Source organism: Filicampus tigris, chromosome 5 (assembly GCF_054856515.1).
Source record: "Filicampus tigris isolate MCC_2025a chromosome 5, RoL_Ftig_1.0, whole genome shotgun sequence".
Lineage (NCBI taxonomy): Eukaryota > Metazoa > Chordata > Actinopteri > Syngnathiformes > Syngnathidae > Filicampus > Filicampus tigris.
In genome coordinates, this window is record NC_141221.1 from 11,921,463 (window position 1) to 11,947,318 (window position 25,856).

At 41.3% G+C, this 25,856-nt stretch overlaps 1 protein-coding gene across 3 annotated transcripts in view; it reads left to right on the forward strand.

The window, feature by feature from the left end:
* The window catches only part of arb2a (ARB2 cotranscriptional regulator A), a 155,280-nt gene that overhangs the window by 476 nt on the left and 128,948 nt on the right, over window positions 1–25,856 (forward strand). For all 3 annotated transcript variants that reach the window (XM_086031411.1, XM_086031413.1, XM_086031412.1), the window contains exons 2-6: window positions 28–169; window positions 1,000–1,101; window positions 3,555–3,655; window positions 14,099–14,164; window positions 15,617–15,808. In XM_086031411.1, coding sequence (XP_085887537.1) covers window positions 61–169; window positions 1,000–1,101; window positions 3,555–3,655; window positions 14,099–14,164; window positions 15,617–15,808 — 570 coding nt within the window. In that variant the 5' untranslated portion in view covers window positions 28–60. The remainder of the gene's footprint in view (window positions 1–27; window positions 170–999; window positions 1,102–3,554; window positions 3,656–14,098; window positions 14,165–15,616; window positions 15,809–25,856) is intronic.

Here is a 25,856-nt window from a genome sequence, read left to right on the forward strand (position 1 = left end):
TTATATATTTTGAATTCTCTGTAACAGGGGACACCTCTGTGATTTTTGGGACCTGATCTGATGCTTAGCTCTCAGCTCTGTGCTGCTAAACCAGCTGTGTGCATCTTGTTGATCGCCATGGCCCAGGTGGCCGGCCAGGAGGACGGAGAGAAAACCACTGCCCTCAAAGGTGATTCGGCCCAAACATACTGCATGTCAATGCTTAGCAGCGGCAGGCTTTTTATATTATCATATATCCAGGTCATTTCTTCATCAGTTCATGAAACAACCAAATCAAGCCTTGTGCATAAACTGATGGAGACAAAACGTTATTAAGGTTTCACACTGCAGCTCAATACGATTTTTTTTTACCCCTTTGCAACATGTATCAGGTGTTTTCTTTCATGCAGTCATATCAGTACAATTCTGTTTTTTTTTTTTTTTTTTTCTCAAATCTGACCTGGCCCTCTTTCATTTGTGGATATTAATAATTGGATACAAATGAGATGCACCTACATCTGCTCAAGGACTTATTCACTGCCCTGAGTTAGCAGCGGCAGGCTTTTCATTTGGTACCAGTGCCTTAAAGAGGGGATTCACCCAATTTAATCTACCTCATAATACCACAACTATCGTGTCCCATTTACAGAAACTCGGACACTATCGAAAACCATTACTGTATAACACAGCACGCAGTTGTGCCACATGCATCATTTAGATAATTTTCAGATTCAATATTTATCTAATAACATGACAAAAGTATCAAGAATTTCAATAACATACCTCATACTTACAATATCTTTAATGTATGATGTATGACACTACCAATTCTGAAGGCCCCTGGCAGATTAGATTGACATGGCATCCCACAGAGGCTGATTGGACCCAAAAAATAAATAAATCCAATATCCACTTGCAGGTACTGGAAGCAGTGGCAATTTCGACATATTTTTTTGCTACAACTCATTTGTGGGGGTATTAAAATAAAATAATCTGACATGACATTCTGTTTCTTCTCAGATTTGCTGTCAAGAATAGATTTAGATGAACTCATGAAGAAAGATGAACCCCCCTTCACCTTCCCCAAAACCCTGCAGGAGTTTGAATATGCCTTCAATGAGCGTAAGTAGACATTTGAAGGCATGCTCTGCAATATTTGCAGTAAATCAGCAGCAGTCTGATGACGTCAACAACTTTGAAGAAGTCCCTGCAAAATAAATGTCCACAGTGTTTGCGTTTTGTTTTTCATTGTATTCATACATTTATTTTTAGTTCATTTTATTGTGTTTTCTATACATAATATGTACTTTATGAACAAATGAAATAAATTGAAAATCGTCATTAATTTCAGACAATTTTAAAGAGCAATGGCATATTGGGATATACCTGTATAGGGTTACCAAATAGGAAGTTATTTTTTTAACAATATATTTATTATATTACATCTTTTTTTTAAATTAATCGGCCAATTAATTGATAATCAGTATTTTTTTCTGTGAAAAATTGACATCGGCCTCAAAAGAAATCTGTATCGGTCGGCCCTAGTTGAGAGTTGTTACTCTATACAGTTTGGACTGCTGGAATCAAACTTTGGAGGGACAGTAAGAAAACAACAAAATGCCATAATTGGGGCTAATTTTAGGAGCATGAGTGTATGTATGTCCAGATGATCTGAAGGTCTCTTTAGAATTCACCTGGCCGACTTTGATCAAAGCAGGTGGGAAAAGGGGGGAGTTGGAAATGAAGATGCGAAGGGGGGTGTTTTGTGGCTCTTAGCATTCCCCTCCTGCATCTCCCTCCCTCTGTTCTCTGTCAGTATCTCTGTTGGCTGTCTGGCTGGCTGAGTGTGGGACATGTTATGTACTCTCCGGCCCGTCAGAAACCTACTCAGCCTTGCCCTGCTCCTGCCAGATCATTTGCATAATTTCACTGTGCCTAAGAACAGAGATGGAGAGAAACATACCCATCCACCACACCCCTTTACGCCATAATGCCGCCTGCCTGCCAGCGCCTTTCCCCTCTCTCACTTCCCAGTTTGGTGTCCCATGAAGAGATGAGCGCTTTTTCTTCACCTTTCTGTCTTCACTGCCCTTTATGTTCTTGTCTGTTTCCTCATATCCACTCCCATCATTCCACACATATAGGTGGGTGCCAGGCAGGGAAAGTTCATTTATTTCAACAATTTGTTTTAAAAAGTGAAACTTATTTGTGAAATTAGTTCACACACAATGTGAATTATTTCAAGCCTCTGTTTGAAACAAACATGTATGCAGATACTTACTAGTACATCTTGTCCATTTCTGCTCAGGCTTATTTTTTGGAAGGCGAGGATTTTTATTAAAGACTCCTCGCCCCCTGAGGCAGTTTCTCCAACATGTCTTCCTTGCAGTCATTCTATTCCCACAGTTACAGCCGGACTACCTCGGCCGAGACAGGTGGAACAAAAATGTTAATTTGACCATGTAATGACGCCAATGCCGACAAGGCTGTGTACAATAGTTTGCAGGTGTCTTAATCACTGAAGATGATGGCTTCATTTCACTAGCCCTCCGGTTTTTCCATTACTGGAAATCCAAGGTTATGTACACCTAATTAAGCGGCCAAATTGAGAACAGAATGCTAATTATGACGGAAAAAAGAGGAGAAAAGTTGAGAAAACGTTATTCCTCTGAGAGGATGTGTTGGGGGAGGCGGTGGAGATGTACATGCCCTCACATAGGCAGACACACGCGAGCACACGCACACACGCGTTTCCTCAAGCACACACACCTTTCCCATTGTAGGACTTCATTATAGCTCCTTGTGCTTCTCTTAGGCGGTACTGTTTAGATCCTCCATGAATGCATAATTGATTTTCTTCAAGGTACTTTAGCGCTTTATCCTAACTTCGCAACCCTCTACTCCTCTTCCTCACAGGCACAAGTCTGTTCTTTAATGCAGCGCGATGACAAACCAAGATTCGGATTAGGCGTTGTTTAACAGCTAACTTATAAAGCCGGTGCTGCGAGACTCACTTTGCATTTGCACTGGAAGGTTTATCACGGCGAAAATGGTGGCAATTTAGGAGCCGGTGAGAAATTGCTTATATATTTGTTTTCTGCCATAAAGTATGAGGGCCCTCTGGCTATTTGGGTTACATATGCATACTTTTTAGTGGTTCAGCTTGTTCAACTTTTGCAGTCATAAAGGTCAAAATTAAATTTAGCACTGCTTAATCTTTTATTGTGTTGCAGTGTCAGCCGCAGGATCGATGGCCTCGTTGCAGAGGTATAAACCTTGCGGAGCTATACAGGGGCAATTATTTGCCAAAAGAAAGTGAATGTGTTTTTTTTTTTTCTGTCTTGTTTATATTAAATAAAACCTGTCCTTAAAAGTTACCCACATAGATGGGAATAGATGTGTAGATTGTGGCCTCTGTTCTAAAAAAAAAATAAAATAAATGCTTCAGTTAGTTGCTGGGTGCATCTTTCTATTGGGCAACCAAGGAAGAGCTAGGTTGAAAAACAAATTACTTCATTGGAAAAACGTGAGAAAGTTCACATCAGCCTGGTTTGACCCTTCTCTGGCTCTCCTAGACGGTCAGCTCCGACACACCAAGACAGGAGAACCTTTCATCTTCAACGCAAGAGAGGATCTCCACCGATGGAACCAGAAACGTTATGAAGCTCTCGGAGAGGTAAGCAGTCATTTGTGAATTCTATAAGCTATGCAATATTATTAACGAGCTCCGGTCACCTGCCTGTCTTATGCAAGGCTTAACAGCGTCTTAGAAACTAGCAAACTTTGCTGGGGTCAGCACAAAGCCAGAGTGTTGATTATAAGATATAATATAAGATTCGACGAAAAAAAAAAAAAGAAGAAAAGGAATTTAACTCATTCACTGCCAGACATTTTCAGACCCTCATTTACCCTAACGTTTGAAAAAAATATTAATAAGTTCCTGTAATTGAATGGATGGACTGTGAAAAGACAAATAAATACGTGAATGGCAATGAATGAGTTAAAGTCAAGAAAGTTTGCAATTTTGGTACATACCTTCCACAATCAAATGAACAAACCCATTTAGCAACTTCCTTACTTAGTGGCCACCTAAAATGATGTGGCTGGCCACATTTGGCCACCTTGATTTTGACTCTTTTGGTTTATATTGTGTGCTGACTGGTGACCATGATTAAATAATACAGTTGGTAATACCAATTAGTATAATCCTATTTCAAATGTGAAAAAACAGCACGGGGCAAGTGCATAGATTAGCGGTGGCCATTTTCATAGGGAGCATTAAGTAATAAGGACTCTACATCCACTTCATTCATTATGGACCTGCCTGCCCAAAGTACCTCAACTAATAGTAGGGAGTTGAATGTTGTTAAGATAATCAGAAAAATATTCTTCTGTAATCTTTTTTTTCCCCCAATTGTCTCCTTCTGCACATCTTTTAATTGTTTTGTGTATTCGTTGAAGTTCAAAGCAAAAGGATGGACGTCTACTAGCAGACTAGCAGAGGCTCTGAAAACGGCAACACGCGTTTAAATGTAAACACCGGCATCCATGGGTGGCCAAACATTTGGAGGCAAACAAATAATCATCAAGCATTATGCGTGCAAATGTTTATTCATCGCATGATTAAAACATTGTCTGGAGCATGGTGGGCTAGTGCTGAATTCAGCCTGTGCAATGACAGAAAATGCATACATTGCTCTGCAGGAGACTGAAAATATAGGGACAGCACCTGAATGAATAAGCAGCATTATCCATCAACGCCACTCAACTAAAAAAATAAGGGAAAAAAGTGTTATGTCTCTTGATACATGCAGCCTTCTGTGTTGTACTATAAGATACTTAAAAAGGAAGTCAACCGAAACATTTTTTTTTTCAAGAATATGTTCCCAGCTAGTTGAAACAAGGCATTCTGATAAATATTGCATTTGTGGAATAAGAGTTAAGCCACCCGTTTTTAGCCATCTCTGGGGGCGGCCGTTTTGTCACTTCTGTCGACTGAAAATGACATCATAGTTACTCAGGGATCAGGTAATGACCAATCACGGCTGACCAGTTTTCTGAAGCTGAGCCGCGATTGGCCGTTACTTGTGCCCTGAGCAGTTGTGATGTCATTTTCAGTCGTCAGAAGTGACAAAATGGCCGCTCCCTGAGATGGCTAAAAAGACGTGGATTTTGCTGCTTAACTCATATTCCACAAACGCAATATTAATCAGAATGATGTGTTTCAACTCGTGGGCCTGCTGGGAACATATTCTTGAAAAAAAAATGTTGGGGTTGATTTCCACTTTAAAGGGAAAGTCAACCCAAATATTCTTCAGAAAACAGGTGAGCCGTGATTGGATATATTAATCAGGATGCCATGTTTAGACTTATGAAGGCACGTAGAACATACTGTGTTATTGCAAATATTTTTGGGGGGTTGACCTCTCCTTTAACTTTGAAACAGATTTGTTTTAATTTTAACAGCCTATATACGGTACATGCGAGTGTCATGCATGCAGCCGTTCTGTTTCCTGCAGTTAGTTTCTTGTGGCATTTTAGAAAGATCATGGCCATTGTCATTAGCAATGTCCTGAGCTTTCGTCACGGTTTGAAAGATTCTGGTGATATTTTTGACAAGGCGTTAGTAAGTTGAGGTAGATATGGTAGACTGTAGGGGTGGGAATCTATGGGTACCTCACGATTCGATCCGAGTCCGATTCAGAGGCCCATGATTCGAATCAATTCCTATTCAGAGGCCTATGATTCGATTTGATTCCGATTCCAATGCATCACTATATTGGCTTACATTTATAGTCCATGCAAAACACTGGTACCTTTTTAAAAACCAAAAACTCAAGGAAGTGCAATGATTTCTGTTTCACACTTTGACTTCGCTGCGCTCGTGTGAGATTTTGCTTGTTCCGCCATCCATGTATTGGCTTAGCCTAGCACAGACATCTGACATACAAACACACTTAATCACTTGCGCATGCTTTTAGTTTTTTTATTTAAACTTTAAATATCGACTATTAATACCTATGAATCGATTCAGAACCCTTTTAATACGCCGAATGATGCAGCGAAAAAACGATTATTGTTCCCACCCCCAGTATACAGTATGTGCTATCAATAATTTATCGAATAAAAACATAGTTTTATTTTGGCATGCGCAGGAAGACCAAGTTTTCATTGAACCCGATGTTGAAACCAAGTGAACAGATTGAGATGTACTGCAGTTAACTGTCGTCATTTCATCTGAAGGTGATACCTTGGCTTGACGCTCACGCTGACTCATTTGCCAACTGGAACGGGAGGGAGTGCACTGGTCCCCTTCCCCGTGTTGTTGTTTTTCCTCCGAATGCCGCACATATGGTTGGTCAGACGTCACAAGGGTAGAGCACACATGCGCGGCTTGCCACGTAGCTCCTGAAAATATCCCGATGCCCGCTTTCAACCACAATGTAGAGTAAGTTGGGAAGAGACCATTCATCCGGGCGCCCATCCGTTCCTGCACTATTTCGTTCTCTGTTTTTATATCATCATGGCGACGGCGTGTGTGGCGGACCCGACTGTATTGTCAGACGCATCACAGCACCAGATGTCCAATTTGCACTTCAACCTCGTCTGAATGGAGGGACCCATAGCAAGATGGGAGCGTGTGGATAAGGATATGATCTTCTCCAAATGAAAGAGTGCAGGGAATGTGCAGCCCGTTTTTAAGCCATGAGAATGTCCTTTGACATTCCGTACATGCTGTACACGTGGAGTGATACGGGAGCAGAAATGAAGTTGCAAAAAATGTGATGCGTTCATTCACTGGTCGCAAAATATGGTATTGGCAGATGATATCCGATGCAAGAAGAGAAAAGTAATTGCTCACTCGTATTAAGACACACAAGTTGTCTTTTTTTGTTCTCATTTAATAGAATATTTTCAAAACATGGTGTTGGCATTGCTTTTGGCATTGCTTTTACATGATATCCTTTCTAGTAGCTCTGATAGCCTTTCTAGTAGCTCGGTGTTTGTTTAGTTTTTTAAGGTCTTTTTAGTTAATTTACTGGTTTCCACCTTATTCTGGATTATCATACCGCACTACAATTATAGTCTGTATTTTATTGTACTCTTTTTTTTTTGTTATTCATTCATCCATCCTATCGTCATTATATTTTATGAAGGCACAATTAGTACCTGTGACATCTGTCCTTTTTTTTATTCACTTGTTTGCGAATGAGCATGTACGTATAGTTAAATCAATGATTACTAACTGAAATACATACAAAAAAAAGGAAAAAGAGAAAGGGAGCAAATTGCAATTGCCCTTACTTACTTTACATAGCCAAAAAGGTGTAACCGATGTAATCATACTCCTTAAACTCTTATCAATGTGGTATGAATGCACTCAATGTACAATTCTGGAACCTACAAAATGACTAGACAATATAGCATATCTTTGAAAACGGAATAATGCTGTTTTTGTAAAGTCCACAATTTTGATACGTCTCTTATATTGGACCTTTTTAGATTGCGCAATGAAGTGTCCTGTGAATGTCTAGTGTATCACTTCAAAAAACAAATACTGAAGCTAATGGATTGCGCTTTGAAAATGGCATCAATGTTTGCATCAGATAATGATGCACTGTGGGCATGTGCATTACCGCCTCCCCACACACACATTTTCCTCACATTGTGAATGGGCATACTGTACCTTTGTCATCAAGGTACAACCCCAGATTCTACCAATCTAAACCCCTTGGGTTCTGTATCATTATCCCTACCACTACCACAGCAAAGTTTTCTGTTGCACCATGATGTGTTGCTTACAATACCACATACAATACAATACAATTACTAACACAGCGTCTCTGTAATACAGTGACATCTGGCCTTGGACAGGTTTCGGAATTATACCTTAGGAAGACCTAACTTACTTCAAGCGTTACATGTTACTTTTGGTAAATTAATCAAATCATCCCTTTACCTTTTCCTTCCTCTTTCTAAATGAGTTCATTTACTGATGCATTCCTCTATCTGTTTGCTAAATTTTAACATTTGGCAGTGTCAAAAAAAAAAAAAAAGAAAAAAAAAAAAGACATCTGTGCTTGTCTGCCCGTGTTTAAGTAGGACAAATAGCGAAGCTGTAAACCCACTAACCTTTTCTACCACCACATCACATAAAGGGCCTTATTATCGGCTAGCTTAGTTAACCTCAGTTCATACCACCGCAGTGTATTTTTGATCACAATAACTCCACGACTGCTCTCATGCAGTGCAAAGAGTGCGAGTGGTGTTGCTCAGTGCGGCGGGGTCACCTCCGCCTGTGTCGTTGTCGGTTGTAGTCTAATTCCTGCAATTCGGTGATGAATGTCTCTGATGGAACACGAGCATAGGGCCTGGCCCAGATGGAGCTCTATTAAGCTGTTAATAAACGAGGATTCTTCTCTGCTCTGCCGGCATCTGTGACATGGAAGGCACTTACAAATTTGCAAACACACACGCATACACGCACACACACGCACAGAGCCAAAATATTATAATGAAGTAAAGCAAGCCAGATGGCTGAATTAGAAAGCAGTCTCGTTTTCTCTTTATCTCTTCCTCGCTCTCATTTTCTTTCTGCCCATCTCTTCCAGACTCTGCTACTTCTCTCTCTCATCCTTCGCCTCTGTCCCACGCTATATGACTCCAAAATGTGGATAATAGGTGTGGTGATGGTTGTGACCACCATCCTCAGATCTAAGACACTGCTAAAGTGTTCTTAACATTTCCGTAAAGTGGAAAACAAATTTGTATTTTAAAACAGACACACCACGGAGAACAGTGCTGTTAACAACTCTGCCAAATTTGAAAAAAAAAAAATAAATAATAATAATAATCACCGATTGAATAAACTACGGCCTGAAAAATGGATGCTACTTTAACTAGCATATTTCTCATACTTCCCTACATGTTTGAGCCACGAAAATATATCTGCCACTGGAAAGGGATATACCCCACCGGGTCAAGCGAGGCTTTCCATGCCACATTGAGAGACGCTAGCCACCAGCTAGCTTCAGCTAACTGGGGCTCTTCTCAGCCGGTCAGTTGGTTAGTCCAAGGTGTCACTTCCCTGCTCGGTAATTTAAATGACACTGAGCTGTCATGTAAATTCAGACATCCAGGGAAAAATATTTTTTCCGAGTGTAGGTACAGTGTAGCTGGCTAGCTGACGGGATGCTGTAGTGGTAGAAAGCCATGCCACCACAAAAAAATCAGGATGACTGAAACGGTGAAAAACTGTTTAAGTATATAGCTCCACAATTGAGTATTACATAATGTACTTCTCAGTCTCTGCGCACATTTTCAGCAATTATCAAGATTTGTCATGTAGTGAAACAAATCTCTGAATTCCCTTTGCAAGGTCTTTAACTCATTCACTGCCATTGATGTATTTATTTATCTTTTCACAGTCCAGCCATTCAATCCCAGGAATTTATTGATATATTTTTTTTTCAAACCATAGGATAAAAGAGGGTCTGAAAATATCCGGCAGTGAATGAGTCAATAAAACACAGAGTGAGGTGCAAGACAACTTTCCTTGAATAGTAGAAAAAAATAGGCAGCTGATGTCTTGGTGTAAAAGGTACTGAGGACTTTTCTTTTGACAATGGCTCAAATTAGGACGCTAGGAGACTTCCGTCCTAAACTTTAAGTATGAGAAGACCCCAAACTAATCTTGGAACATGCAATGTTACTGAAATCATCCTGAAGAGAGACTATAAATGGCAGATGTCTGCCCTTCTTGACTCACCATCATTATCTTGATCATCATCTTCCAGCTGCACTTTGAAATACTGGCAAGAGGAAGCAGTCAGCGTCTCACCAAAATGGTTGCAGGGCGAGCTGAATTAGATTCGAAAGAGAAGGGGAACCTACAAAGGGTGGGAAAGGGAGGTGTCAGTGCTGGTCGTCGCAGTGCTGGCATCTGTCGCTACCGCCGTCGCCCACGGTGGCATTCGCTCCGTTACTTTGAATTAGCCTGCTGCTGGCTTCTCAGTTAACACCTGAGGAGGTCATTATGAGACTATTAGGGGAAGAGGAGTGGGAGCGAAAAAAAGGAATATCTTATGCCGCCTAGTGTAAACAGTCTGTCAGTCTGAGAACTTTCACTCCCCCTGGAGATCCCTCGCTCCTCAGACAGAATGACAGAGACCTCATGGGAATCATGCCTGGGCTTTCTCACTCTCTCTCTCTCTCTCTCTCTTTGTTTCCCGCATGGACTGACAGATCACAAATTCACAACACTAAGGCCTATTTTAATACCACTTTTTGTTGGTACACAAGGCTGACTTAAAATAAACAACCCTTTTTTATTGCCTAATGCTCTTTCTCATTCTTGGAGTCTCTTTCTCCAAGTGTGCTTTGTTGTTGTTGCCAACTGTTGTGTTGTGTGCATTGTTTGGGGCGATTTTTTTCTTTTTTCCATCCTCTGGTGTTTTTTGTTTTTTTTTAAGTACAAATGCTTTCCTTGGTGTAGATAGTGATACAGCACAGAGCACCTACGCGTATTCCATTATATAAATGGCTCTTTTGCCTTTTCTTGCTCACCAGTTTGTTTGGCTAAGTGGCATTCTGAGTGGGTTGGACGACAGAGACGAGGTTTTGTTCATGCTATTGTAAATGTGCACATAGGTCGAGAAATGCACATTCCTACCAAGTTTCAGCGATTGCTGTTGTGTTTTAGGGATAGCTGACTAAAATGACGGCGGCTTCTAGTCGAGCAACATTTCTGTCATTGCCATTGAAATCCTGTATCACCTACACAGCTCAGTTTTCAATTTTTTTTTTCTTGAGTTAATTTTAGTATGGCATACATTTTACGGTCTTTCCAATGGGAAGTGCCACAAAATATCTGAGCCATTATGCCTCTTATACACACGCAGTGAATTGCTCTTCTACACTCTGGTGAAATACTCTCATACGCACTACCAAAATGCACTCATACTCACGACTGAAATCCTTTCACACATTACACTGAAATGCCCTTGTCAAAGAGACTGAAATACACGCGTGTATGAGAGCGATTCAGTATTATGGTCCCCTCCAAAAGTATTGGAAAGGCAAGGTCAATTCCTCTGATGCTGATGGTCGCAGCAGAATGAATTCTGCAGTCTTTGAAACCATTTCGTCTGGCAATTTACAGAAATATGCATCCAAACTAATCGAGAGAAGCTTCATCATGCAACAAGATAGTGACCCAAAACTCTCTGCCAACACTACGAAGGACTTTATTAAAGGGGGAGGGCGGGGGGGTTGAAAGGTCTTACACTGGTCAATCAGCCGACCTTAACACAATAGAACCTGCATTTTACATCCCGAAGAGGAGACTGAATGGAGAAACCTCCCAGAAACAAAACAAGAACTGAAAGAGGCTACAGTAAAAGCCTGGAAAAGCATTTCAAATGAATAATGCAACAGTCTGGAGAAGTCAACGGGCCACAGGCTTGATGCCGTGATTGCACGTAAGCTTTATGGCACCAAATATGAAATGTTATTCACTTATAGTTAATTGAATAATGTTCGTTTCAATCCTTTTGCTCCTTTGAAAATTGGGCGTCTTCAAACAAAAGGTGCTCTTCCCAGAGTTGTTGAGCACATCTAGATGTAAATACCTTGAAATAGAAATTGGAATTCTGAATCGGAATCTTTTGATCTGAAACCAGGGGGACTTCAGTCTAAATCAAAAACAAAAGAATTGACTTTGCCATCCAATATTTTTGGAGGGGACTGTATACTGTATGTAACAGCATTTCACTCGTGTGTGTGTGTGTGTGTGTGTGTGTGTGTGTGTGTGTGTCTAAAACATAATCCCGAATGATGTCCCAGATGGCCCTTCATAGCATCACCTCCTTTCCGCCTAAGGTGCTGTCAGACAAGCCAGGCGTGACTGTTGTAATCACTCGGAAGATACACACAATAACTGATACGTGCACTCTGAATGAGGGAGGTCTGTCTCCATCGCTGCTGAGGAGTTTAACAATGTAACCACTTGCAGTCTCCATCAGCGTTCCTCATTAAGCCTTCAGCCTGATGTTTTATGGAGAGATTGTTACGTGGATGAAGAGTTTATATCACTGCCCGGCCACTTCAAGGACTCTTATCAAGGCCTTGAACTGTACACTAACCACCCCCCTCCCCTTCATCTGTGCAGTCTTCCACTGCTCCTCCCGTCAGCTGTTCACGGCAGTGGGAGCTGGCACCAGATTCTTCCTTCTGGGGATTCCCGCCACATCGCTCCTCTTTTGTCTTCTCCTATTCCTCTCACTGAGCTCTCCCTTCCTTCTTGATCCCTCTGCTCTTGTTTTCCTTGCCCCAGTGCTTCTCTTCTCGCAAATAAACCGCAGGCACGGAGATGACCTCACACACAGCAGGCCGATCTCAGGTTCTCACACAATTACCTTCACAGACACACAGACAGGTTGCAGCGTCAAAGTACAGGGGGTCTCCTTGTGTTCTTTGCGACTCAACACTGATCGCCAGCACAAGTTTCACGGCGTCACCGTTTCGATGTGTCTGCACTTAGAAAACAACGTTTGACTCAACGCCCATGTTGTCTTTTGCCGCACTTTGTTTCTCTTGGTCATATAGTTTTAAAATCCACACCTATGAATGCATTACTTTCTGTAGGTGTTACATTGATATTTCACGAGCAATTGACTCGCTGCACAGTCCCCCGATGGGACAAGCCGAAATTCGGAACAACTGAGAAGCTGCTCAAACTGTATTCACGAGTTACTAAGACACAGTCCCCAGAAGTCACAAATAACATGTGCTAGTGTGTAGGATTGTGAAGTTTGTCTCTTGACTGAGATGCTTTTACACATTTATATCGGTGATGCATTTCGCCATCGATTGTCCCTCTAAACTTCATCCTAATTTATTTTCTGCTTATAAAATTAAACATACATCATTGCACACAGCCAGCATTTAATGTTAAACTTTCGATCGCGTTTGCTATAAATCTAAAGGCTAGCATACATTTCTACTGTATGTTTCCCCCCCTCTCTATTTCTTCTCTATGAGAGGGTGCTCAGCCACCTGAGGCACTGAAAAAATAATGTAACATATAGTGCAGATGAAATTTCCTGACATGCTTATTGATGTTATTATAAAGTAGCATACCAAAGCCTGAAATCATTTAAGTCTTCATCAGTCCGGCTGACATTTTAGTGAATTAGCTGATGGAGACTCGGGGTGGGGAGGGGTGGTTGTTTTGTCTCTGCTAGCTGTTTTTCACTATAGGGTCAAATAGTAGATCGATCGTCTCATTTGGTCCGACGCGTGGCCTTTGATTGGCTATCATAAGGCTAATGTGTGTCTGGCTCAGATATTATTTGTGCGTGCTCTTCATAAGCAGTAAATCAAGTTAGCATTGAGCTTGTTTCTGCATGAAAGAGAACAGTGCTTTGGGAATTCAGGAGAATAATCAAAGTTATTATTGCTATCCTTCCCATTTCGTATCATTTTAATTATGCTTGAATTTCAGGACATACAAGTCGGTCACCCGACGACTGGAGTTGAATTTTCCGTCCATAATCCATAATTCCTGCTTGAAATTTAATTTCAAGAAGATGGCACTCTGCTGTAAAACAGTCTCTGGTTGACCTTTGTTTAGTTTTTGGGGTCAGTTGCTTGTCACTAGCAAGCGTGACCTGGAATCGGACACGCTTTGTAGCCGTGGACCCACCACTAGCCCTTGTTTCCTCATCAGGCCGATACTACAGACCCAAGCTAAGCAAGACAGGGGATGGAAAAAAACAAGACAAATTGAATAGAAAGTTGTTAACGTCACTGAAGCATGAAAGCCTTGTCCTGGGGTTGGAATGACTCGTATACAAGGTTCTTTATTGCTGTGGCTGCAGGGATAAACATAACTTACATCAGCCCTTCTCCTGTACTGGAGATTTCCTCTCCCGGCACCATCCTCAACACTCTCAAGCACATAGACCATAGTGGAAACATGCTTTTCAATAATATATTTTTGGAAATACCCGGGCTACTGTCCGCACAGGGTGAATCTATGATCAGTACTGGAATAACGCCATCAAAAGTGTTTCTAATGTCACATTTGTTTTGCTCCCCCCCCTCCCCCCCTTTCTAGATCGTCACGCAGTACGTTTATGGGCTGCTGGAGAAAAAGTGCAACATGACGAAAGCAATCCTACCAGTAAGTACGCTAAGTGAAAAAAAGGCTTTTTTTCATTTTTATTCATGGCCTTGAAGAGTAAAGAGACTAATAAATATGAAATCTGGCATAAATGCATCGGCTTCATCGTGTGATTATGATATTGAGTTTAAAGGGAATGCTGGAAAAAACAAGCATAAAATAGGATTGTAAGGCATAAGCTGTTTTTAGTGTTTGTTCGTATCTTTTTATCGGGTGTCTTTCTTACTTCCTCTCTTTCTTTTGCCCCCCTCCTACAGTATGCCCAAATCCATTGTGTAAAAGTGTCTCCTCAACAAATTAACTGTTTTGCGACGCCTCATTTCAAAGGCTTGGCGCCGCGGCATGTTGATGCTTAATCTGTTTTGCATTCATGTGCTCTAAAGGGGGACTTCCTGCTGCCATGGTGGAGATATTCTTTGACCAGATCATCCAGGCTCAGCGCACTCACTTGATCCCTTTTATTTGTTGTTGAAAGCATGTTTGCCTCTTTTTGCCCCCATATATAGTTCTCTCCAATCTCTTGCCTTCTTTTCTCTGTCTATAAAAGTTGTGATCATTTTTCAGGCTGCATTTATAGGAATGTTAGCCCTCGCAGAGTTAGCAGCAGCGCTAACAGGGTCCATAAATCAGCCCCTACCCAGGGATTCAGTGCCTTTCATTACCCCCCCCCCCCCCCCCCCCCATACACATTTACTGGTTTATCTGCCTGGACTATTTATATCATTATTCCCTTGCAAAATGGCTCTGTTCTGCTTTTTTTTTTTTTCTTTTTTTTTTTTTTGTGGCCCACCCGCCGGAGTGTATATGCCATATGAATTTGTATGTTAGTGGTGGGTCTGTCCACCTGCGTTGCATTGAACTTGTGACCACCGATTTTAAGAAGATTAACTGAAGCCAAGTATAGTGAGAGGGAATGAGGGAGCACCAGAGAATAAAAGGGCAAGATTTTCTCCCCCACTCAGTTGTCTTTGTCTGCTTGGATTAAGTTCTTGCAGCTGCCACCCATGGCTTTTATGGATAGTGTTTGTCTCCTTGTCTCCTAGGGAGTGCATGCACACAGTCACTTATCCCCTTTTTCTGTCTGTATCACTTTCTGTCTGAGTTTTAATCACTCAGAGGCTGTTTGCTTGTCATGATTAGTGTGATGACGCATGTTAGCGTTTTAATGCATAAAATCCATTGAGGTGAAGGCTGTTGCTTTGTAAACTCGTGCAATCAATAAGACTTTTCACAAGCAAGTCTTTCAAGCAACATCAATTGAAGCTTTGAATGTGAAATCACGACTTGACCTTCTTAAATGGAGTGAAACGATATGATATTTGAAACGCTGGTACAGCTTGTAAAAGCAATATCCATAATTGGAGGAGTCTAGATATCTCCTGACATAAGAGCCTTTTTGGCCGCGATTCAAACACCAATGTTACTAATTATGTTTTCATGTTTTCACATCAGGTAGACGCCACTGCGGATGAGCCCACTAGTTTTGTCTACCTAAGCCCCAACGCCTTGTCCAATCCATCCAAGCTACTGGTGCTGATCCAGGGCAGTGGTGTGGTGCGGGCCGGTCAGTGGGCCCGCAGACTCATCATCAATCAGGACTTGGACTCTGGAACTCAAATACCCTTCATCACCAGAGCAGTAGAGGTAGGATAGGTTACCTTTTAAAAATTAATATTGTTATGTATCGTGCATGTGTATTTATTGTATTGCATTTGCTATGTAGGCATTGTTACTCGGTTTCGCATTGCAAAGCACATACTTCATGTTCTGTGCTGCCTTGAATAGTTAGAAATGTGCGGCACTGTCGAACGCATCGTGTTCATATATTTGCGTGTCCTTATTTTTCTGTCGGAGCACCACTATGGCATGTAGTGTTCACAAAGCTTGTACTGTCTATTGATGACAGGTCAGGTTTGTAAAGGCACGGTTGCATGGTCTCGTGGTAGAAGAAGACCTCAAACAGTTTTGGAATAAACTGAACACGCTGTGAACCAGGCTGTTCTGGAAGGTACCTATACCTTCCGATACCTTAGTCCACATATTAGGGATGTCACAATATCCAAATGTCACGATACGATAATATCACGATATGAACCTCACGGCACGATAATTATCACGATATTGTGGAGAGGTTGACGAAACATAAAAAGCACACAATATTGTAAGAAAAAAAGTGCTCATATTAAAAAAAAAACATCACAATATTATTCTTTTGTACATAATAACAGCATTCACAAAAAAATAGGCTTGAATAGTAATGCATCAAATTAAACTGCACTAATAAACTAGCCACTAGAGGGTGCTGCAACTGCACGAAAGGTAAACAACTTCAACTTTTAAACAATACAATATAATACAATACAATACAATTGTATTTATATAGCGCATTTCATAACAGCTAGATCAACAGATTTACTGCTATTAACGACGAACGACGAAATATTGTGACAATTTTAATATTGCGATATCACGATATTGCCAATATTGTCATCCCTACCATATTGTATCGTACCGAGTATGTCATGATTTTCGCACTCTGGATTAATGACATGATTTGCTCATGTTCTTTGTTTGTTGTTATTACTTATACTTAGTGGTCTGGAGAAAGAATTGATGCATCCATGGTAGGGCTGCACAATATATCGAAAAAATATTGTGATAATGGCCAATGCAATATGAATATCGCAAAGACATGCAATAAGTGTCTTATGGAATTGTATGGTTTTATCTGAATTTGACGCAAACTTAAATGTGGATCGCCATCCAATAGTTGAACATTATCTAGGGTAATTCCAATTAACTAGCTAAGAATACATTGAGCTTGCTTATTTTGCTGCATGAAAAAAAAAATATATATTTCATTCGATAATACCAATTCCATTTATTTAGGTGCCTGTTTAATATCGCAATAATATCAATATCGCTATATTCAACAACCATTTCACATATCGTATGTTTTTCCAATGTCGTGCAGCCCTAATCCATGTATTCTTGTAAGAATATATACCAAACAACACAAGCGGAAGGAATAAGTCATTTATTGTGTTCTGTTCCCATACAATGTCATTTGTATACACGTGTAAAAGCAAGCAAAAGCCTCTCATATTATTTTCATCCCCACCTCTGTGCTCATTTGTCAAGCCTGGCCACCTCTACCTGTGTAATTTCATCGGCCTGCTGTTCAAATTGACTTAGGAGGGGGATCCTGTTCTCCCACTCCCCCCGTGTCCCTCCAATGCGCCCATCTGAATGCCATAAAGACTTTCACTGCTGTGTAAAGCCCCTTTCCTGCTGTGTACAACTTCAGGAGATGTTTGTCTTGCATGCCTGTGCGTCTGCAAAGTATGCTAACCGATGATTCAGCGATCCAGAGACTGTCTTTGAAATGCGTTTACCCGGGCCAGGATTGCAGTGGAAGGCAACACGGCGCTGCAGAGAGCCAAAGTGACAGGCTAGATATAGTGAACATGGTAGCGCGAGTCTTGCTCGTTCATCACAGTAAACAAGGAATCGTGTTCGTACACTCTGACAAATCATCATCCAGGCGTTTACCACAGACATGCGCGGGGTAGACAGTCACATATATTTGCAGTCAATTCGTGCTGTCTGCATCTATTAGGGGAATGTTTGTGGCTCAGTCTGTCATAGCATAAAATTTGTTTCAATGCCTTTTGAAGTGAGTGTACAAGAGCTGGTGACATCAGCTCTACCACTTGAGGCAAATGCAAAGCTTCCCCGCTACTGATTTCACAGGTGTGCAGTGTACATCTAATGGAGTTTGTCCTTTCCACTTCTGTATTTTAGAGGGTAGTAGGAGACCGAGACTGATGCCTGTTGACGTTAGGCGAGAGACATGGGAGGATATAATTGGGACAGCTATCCAATCTGTCACTGGCTGACACATAGTGACAGCCAATCACACTTAAGACCATCTAAGAGTCACCAATTGACCTGAGCTGTGTGTTTGTTTCCCTCCCTGCTTCAACTGCTATACAATACTTCGGGCTTACGGCTGGGTGATAATTCAATATCAGTATGTATCGCGATAGGCACATGATCAATATCAAACAGAAAATGCCTTTGATAAAATGTTGGATGGAAAAAAATCACGACGCAAACCCCGACCTCGGCTTTTGCGTGTTGTAGGTATGGACGTGTAGCGCAGCTGACTACAAACATGAACATGCTTCCGATTTTTTATTTGCCGTTACATACTGTCAGATTTAGTTTTGTTCACCATGTTTTCCCACGACAGACCGGGTTCCTCATCTGCGCCGTGACTCCCGCAGCAAATATTTTTGGAAATGTAAAAATCTCGTGAGGCATCCCCGGCGTGTAGTCTCACGGCCATCTCATTTTGTCCACGGTGGCCTTAAAGCAATGTTAACGTACTCTTACAGACTAAAAGGTTACTGTACACTTTCTAATTAACCACTTGAATAATAATACAACAGTTAAAAAACTTTTGGGAGATGTACAGCGGAAGTTGGTTGGAATATGGTTGCAAATATGCTAATATGATTCTGTCAAATCAGTTGTGTTTGATGTATTGTTTAGCTATGTCATGTGCTTCGATTTCCTGGCTAATTTCATGGATTTTGTAATCATATGCAATGATCTGCTTTGCAAAGATTGTAGTTCAAATTCAACTTCACAACAGATTCTTGTTGCTGTAAAACTGTACCTACACGGAACAGCCTTTGCTGTCAAGCATTTTTTGACCACCTCAGCAAATACTAGAAAATACATTTCAGCTATTGAATCATTTGATTAAAGAAACTTAACTTTGGTTGTACTCTTTGGTAAATCATTAAATGGAACATCATTTTATTTAGGTCTGTCTTTCAAAAAGTAAGGATAATCGCACATGATTTTTAAGCATCCTTTTTTTTTAAATATTTAGATTATGTTGGTTTTCCAAACATTTGGCACCCAGTAAGCATTGCCTCCAGTGCAGCTTTTGTGAAGTCACTCCTGGGAAGTTGATTGGAAATTCAAAGCCTGCAGCAAAGGGTCAACATGAGTGCACTGAGTGGGGTACATGGGGAATTCTTTTTGGCTGTACAAAATACACCCTTATGATTACACACACATTCATAGTGAATTAAGAGCCCTACTTGTGCAGGTCTATAGTTTGCTTGTGTCTATAATAGGGCTGTTCAATTATGAAAAAAATATTAATCAAGGTTATTTTGGTCATAATTGAAATCATGAATTTTTAAAAAAACCATCATTTATTTTTTGGTACAAAACAAGAAAATGTTTAAACAAATGTAAGTAAGTTCCTTTTGGACCAAACAAAATGTATAAAATTAATTATTATAAAATAAAAAAGGTGCAAATGTACAAGTTCAAGTATGATTTCCTTGTGCAAACAAATACAGTGCATTGGATATAAATACATATTAATAATAGTATTTTTTTTGCAATTATGCCAATTTTGTAATCATGGAGTGTAATAATCGTAATTGTAATTGAATTCCGATTAATTGCACAGCCCTAGTCTGTAAGCACATGACTGCGATGAAACACCGCTCAGAAATGGTCAACCACGTTCCTCGAGAGAGCCAACCAACCGTTCTTCTCCTGCCGAGCTCACAACTGCCAGTCAGCATGGATATACAATACAATACAACGCAATACAATTTTATTTGTATAGGGTATTTGTGAAAACGCTGCTGGTACAAGTTAGCCGGGCATTTCCCACCACCCACATGCACTGTAACATTCAAAAGTGCCATTTGCATCACCGCGCCACACATCATCATCTGATTTCGGGTGATATAGCGATTGAGTGAAGATTGTTGTGCATACATGATCACATCACATCTTCACATCTAGCACCGTGTGCGCCTGTGGTATTTGAAGTCTTTGTGCAGATCGCATGCTAGCTTTATGCCCATGGATGCTCTCATAGCTTCTTTCAAATGACAGGTAAGAGGAGCTTACTCCACCGATTTTGGGGGAAGAGGTGGAAAGAGGAATCTCACATAGGGGGGAAAGGAAGTTGGTGAGGATGCAGGTTTTCTGATTGCTTTGAAGACAGCGCAGAAGGGGAGAAAGTGAGGTGCACAGAGAGGATCGAAGCAAGACGAGCGAAATGAGAGGAAGGCGACTGCAAATGGGGTGGGACAGGCAGAGGATAGATGCTAGTATATAAAGAGAGAGCGAGTAAGCAGAAGGCAAGCTTCTGACAGCTCCACTGCTGGGAGAAGGCCTCTTAATGACAGCTTATTTCTTCATGATTTCAATTCTTGACAGTCGACAGGTTTGCTTGTTGCACCCTGGCAGCTGTATCATTACCTTCTGGCCCTACCACTGCACTGCATCGTGAGACTGAGATGCTGGAGGGTGGGCGCTCCGGGCTTTCGGAAGGGTGGCAGGAAGAAAATCAGTCAGAATAATCGAGGAAGAACTACTGCGAGATGGGGTCATTAGTTATACTCTTTGCATACAGTTAAGTTGGAGTTTGATGACTTGACTTTTTATGTCCACCATGGTGTAGTAAAATAACAGAAAAAAGGTTGTAGTCCCATAGATTTTGAAATTCCTTGATGTGTCAGCGTTTATCAGTTCTTATGACTGCAAATACCTGTTCAAATTATTTTGCAGACAGTAAATTCCTGAAGTGGAGACGAGTTGTCGTGAACCTGTCACATTTACCGTGAGGTCTTAAATCATTCTTAGCACCATTTTGAATAATTCAATAGTGGCTCGGACAACTGGGCTCATTTGTTCATGGTGTTTCACCTTTACAGGTGGAGTTTACAGTTTTAATGCTGCTAATAATACTAATCCGGCCCCCCTTGGGACTGTGACCAAAAGCCACGCCCCTTTTACTGACATGCAATGTAAATAAGATAACGTTAGCCACGGCTGCTAGGCTGGTAGCATGACTTATTTGTGCCTCCAACCAGTGATTGATAAGACTTTGTGATCCCTTAGTTTTTGTCCCATACTAGTTAGTAGGTAGTTGTTAGTTTTTGTATTAGTTAGTTTAGGATATATCCTTAGTTTGTGTTTCAGCTTTTGCTGCATTTTGCTTTTGACCCATTTTTGTGACTTTTTTGTTGTAATACATTTGTAAATACCATTTTTTAAATACCTTTTTGCCCCGTGGTTGATTTTTGTTATAATAAATACTGTAAATGTATTACCGATCAGATAGTATTTTTCTGTATGCCATCCTTGGGGACAAGAGTGAGTCCCTTCTCTTATGTTATCCACCTAACCCTAGATGGGTGTGTAACATTTTATATAACACTAAATGTTATTGGTTTGAAATTGTACTTTTGGGGAATGTACAATCAATTGAATATCAAGAAGAGGTGATACATTTACCTATCGACTAGAAATGTTGCTAATTCCAAGTCAGTTCTGAGACATCTCAGCTACCGGTGGCGACTCCACTCATGAAAGTCAGCTTCTTTGCTCACTCTTGTTTTGTCTTGGGGTCTGTCCAATTCCTTCTTTCCAAATGTTGATGCTAACCAGAGTTATGTATTGCGCCCCAGTTTCAGCAGATAACAGTGTAACATCGTGATGGACAAAGCCAGTCGCGCCTTCTTTCTTGAATTGGTTGTTTTTCCTTGGGCCCGGCGGTTTGAACAAAAATCAAAGAAGAGGTTCAAGATGGGGCCAGAGAGGGCTGATTTTATTCGCAGATCATTTCACTGGTGTATTACTGTCTGGTCATACTGACAATTTTAACAAAAATGACAAACAGTATACACAACAATGTTAACAGTGTGATTGCTCACATCTTATCATTGTTAAGGTTGGAAAAACACCTGAAGCAACCCAAAAGTCCAGTTGCCCTCAATTCAACCTTTGTGGAATAAACGGTAAATATGATGAACGCAGATCTGTGGCATTGCTTTGCCTTCAACCATCTCACCCCACTCCCTCTCTCACTGGAGACCCCTTTGCAAAGTGAGAGGGGGTGTGGTGTTTTCAGAAGGGTGTCAAAAGCCTTTGCATTTGTATCTGCTCTTTTTCAATGGGAGGCTGAATGGAGGCAGTGAGGCAGACCAACTCAAACACTCACCCCTCCCCAAAAATCCTCTTTTAAGTTCTGTCCTGTGACCTCACGCCACCCCTTGACGTTTTCTTTCTTTTTTTTCTTCTTCAACCGAATGATGTCTTTTTCAACACCGCACCTTTCTCTTGGGCCTGCATTGTCACGGCCCTCTGCACTGAGTGGATGGCCACCTCTCCATCCAATCACTATACTTTCCTCCTGCTCAACTCTCATTAGTTGCTCTATTTCCCCCCGAGCTGTGTATTTGTACGTGTGTGTGAGGCAATGCGATAACATTCAATGTACAGTGTGTACAGCCTATCTCGGGGGCATCAGGTGGATACAGAGGCCAGCAGGTATCATTCTGTCCAACCAGCTAGATTTAGCCAGAGGACAATTTTGCTGTCGGTGTGTGCTTGGAGGGGAGGGGGTCAAAAGCTGTTCTGACTCACTATGGCCTTGTAAGCAGCCGTGCAACCAACACACACACGTCGACGCACACGTCCAGGTGGAGAGGTCCCAGCACATCCCGCAGCTCAGATCAATGCACTTGACACCTTCAAAGGCGGGTGTGGGGTTGGACTTGCTCTGGGGTTAAAACCTCTTTTAAATAGCCTCCCGCGGGAAGGCAGCTGTCAATAACCCACCATAATTACCGGGGCCAGGCCCGCCAAGGGCTCGGCTGCATGGGCCAAATTAAAAATTGATCAGTGGGAGAAAAAACATTATTTTGTGCTGGTATTCCCTGTCCTAACTGCGCTGAAGCTTCGTATGTGGAATCTCATCAACTGGGATACAAGCCGTATATCTAGAGACCTATATCTTCAGCCACCCCCTTCCATGTCCAAATGAATATAATACAATACTGTCCCCGTTGTAAAAAAAAATAAAATAAAATTTGCATATTAAGTGTTTTTCACCATGTGTTTCTGTACATGCGTGTGCGCTTGTCGTGCAAGACTGCATGAGCATGCAGCTGATTGAGATTGAGAGATTACCTTTTTGTACATCATGCCCGTTGTGTTTTTGTGCGCGCACTCGTGTGCGTTTATATGTACACCTTGTAGCGGCGTATTGATTGTGTGAGTTTTTCTTGGCAGGGAGCCTTTGTTTGACAGTCAGAGGACGATATGAAGAAGATATGTACATCCTCAGGGTTCTCCTGCACGCTAAATGTTTCACGCACTACAGATGAATGAGAGCATTATTGCAATTTTAGCAACATATTTGGAGTGTTTTATAAACACTATGTAGGCATATTGCAGCAGTTATTTCTCTCAGTGTTGATTGGCCTCCTTGGTTGTTGTTTACTCTTTGGGTTTTTACTGAAGTATCTGGTAAGCCTAAATTAATTTTGTTTGTGAAAAGCATCTTTTGAGTCTGAAGCATAAATCTTTTTTTTTTTTTTTTTTCATTTGTTTAAAAGATAAGGCACTGCATACATTTTGCATGTAACATGATTATAACATGGTGTAAAATGTGTCATGGAATTGTGAAAATGTCACATTTTTGTCAGTGTGTGACACGTGGCTAATCAGCAACTCAAAAAGCTGGTAGTTTTTTTTCTTCTTTCAGTGTGAGTTAAGTAGCGCTGTTTTCAAATTTGTCTGGAAGTTTCCAGATTCAACTTGTATAAAAAGAACAAAGAATTGTTTTTTTTTCTACTTGGCCTAGCCGAACAACTGTAGCACTAATTATTGTCTCCCAGCTCACTGTCAATATTTACGCTAGATGTAATTAAAAGTAACTGCTGATATGGTAAAAGACGAGGTCGACTACATGGGAATATTACAACACGCCTTTTAATTGATGGGAGGAGATCCTCAAGTTACCACAATGGAGAAAGGCTTAAAGTGGTAATCAACCCAAACATATTTTTTTCAACAATATGCTCCCAGCAGCGTGTTACTAGTTGAAACACGGCAGTCTGATTAATATTGCGCTTGTGCAATATGAGTTAAGCAGCAAAATCCACCCGTTTTTAGCCATCTTTTGGGGGGCGGCCATTTTGTCATTTCTGTAGACTGAAAATGACATCACAACTGCTGAGGTAATGACCGATCACGGCTGAACTGTTTTCTGAAGCTGAGCCGTGATTGGTGGTTACCTGAGCCCTGAGCAGTAGTGATGTCATTTTCAGTCGACTGAAGTGACAAAATGGCCGCCCCCAGAGATGGCTGAAAACAAGTGGATTAGCTCTTATTCCACAAACGCAATATTTATCAGAATGCCTTGTTTCAAATAGTGGGCTTGCATAGAACATATTCTTGAAAAAATATGTTTGGGTTCATTTCCCTCTTTAAAGAAGGTTCTTTCCTTTTCCAGGATGACTGATCAGTTTGAGTGTAAATGAAACGTGCAAAAACACAAAAGCTTCAGAGTTTGTAGTGTTCAAGCTGCTCAAGTATGTAGCCCAAGGGAAGAGGATGCTGTTAAGCAGCACTCAAAGAGACGATAATTTGATCTAATCGTGGAACATAATAAGGGAGTACATGTTTATTAACCCACATGATACTTTTTCCCTCTTGAAATGAAAATAAAATCTATCATGGTGTGTTTTGTGTGTGTGTACAGTATGTGAGGTGGGTACTAGTAGGTCATTTGCAGCTGCAGGCGGTGTGTGTGTGTCCCAATGGGAAGGTCTTGTTTAGTCTTTCCTCCAGAGAGCCCCAGGCTGTGTGTGCTGGATGCCTCTTCACTCTCTCCTTGGGAACGCTTGTCTACGGCCAACACACTAACCCCCCCCCCCCACCCAAAAAAAGAAAAAAAGACAAGTACTCCCACATTAAAAATCCACCACAATCTTTTCCACAATTTGTCAGCTTGTGCTGCGGCCTGTGTGCACTTTTGCGTGTGTGCTTGGTTCCCTTGTAAAGTTGACACATACCTTCCATCACCGCAGGTTTGTAGAGGTTAAAAGTGCTTAGCTGTGGATGTTCCGGGGGGAAATTGAGTTTTGTGAGGAGCTAGTGGTGAGCAGATAGGTTACCCCCCTTGTGCATTTACACTGAAGCACACACACGTACGCAAGCTTACACAATCAGCCACTGAGCATCTCTCGGGTCAAAGTTGAACCCTGCTGTACACTCATGCTCTTGGACTGTGTGTGGCACACTTTGATCGATGAGCGGAAACTCAGTACTTAAATAGAGGTTACCAAGGTCCTGGAGGGGCACGTGGGGTTTCGAGGCAAACAACACAACAAATCTTTCTGTTAATAGTTTTAGTGTCAGCTCTTTGGTTAGAAATGAAAATGAATGCTGGAAGCAGGCTTTGCGTTTCCCATCAAATCAGCAAGTTTCAATGCTTCAAGCAATTTGCAGTCCTTCAGCACGCTGGATTATTTGTTACATATAGTTTAAGTATTGTCTCTCACACAACACGGGAAGCAGACAAATTTGCGGGTCAGCTTGAGTTTACCGTACATTGTTGAGATCTAAAATTTAGCTCGCAAGTCAATGCCCCCAAAAAATTGCTAAAGACAGCTCACAAGTCATTCATAATCGGCAGTGTTAACTCATTCATTGCCATTGACGAATTGACCTGTCTTTTCACTGTCCAGCCATTCAATCCCAGGAATTTATTTATCTTGTTTTCAATTTTTTTCAAACGTTAGGGTAAACGAGGGTCTGGGTAACTTGTCATCTGATCGTTACCCGATTCAGCGCCAAC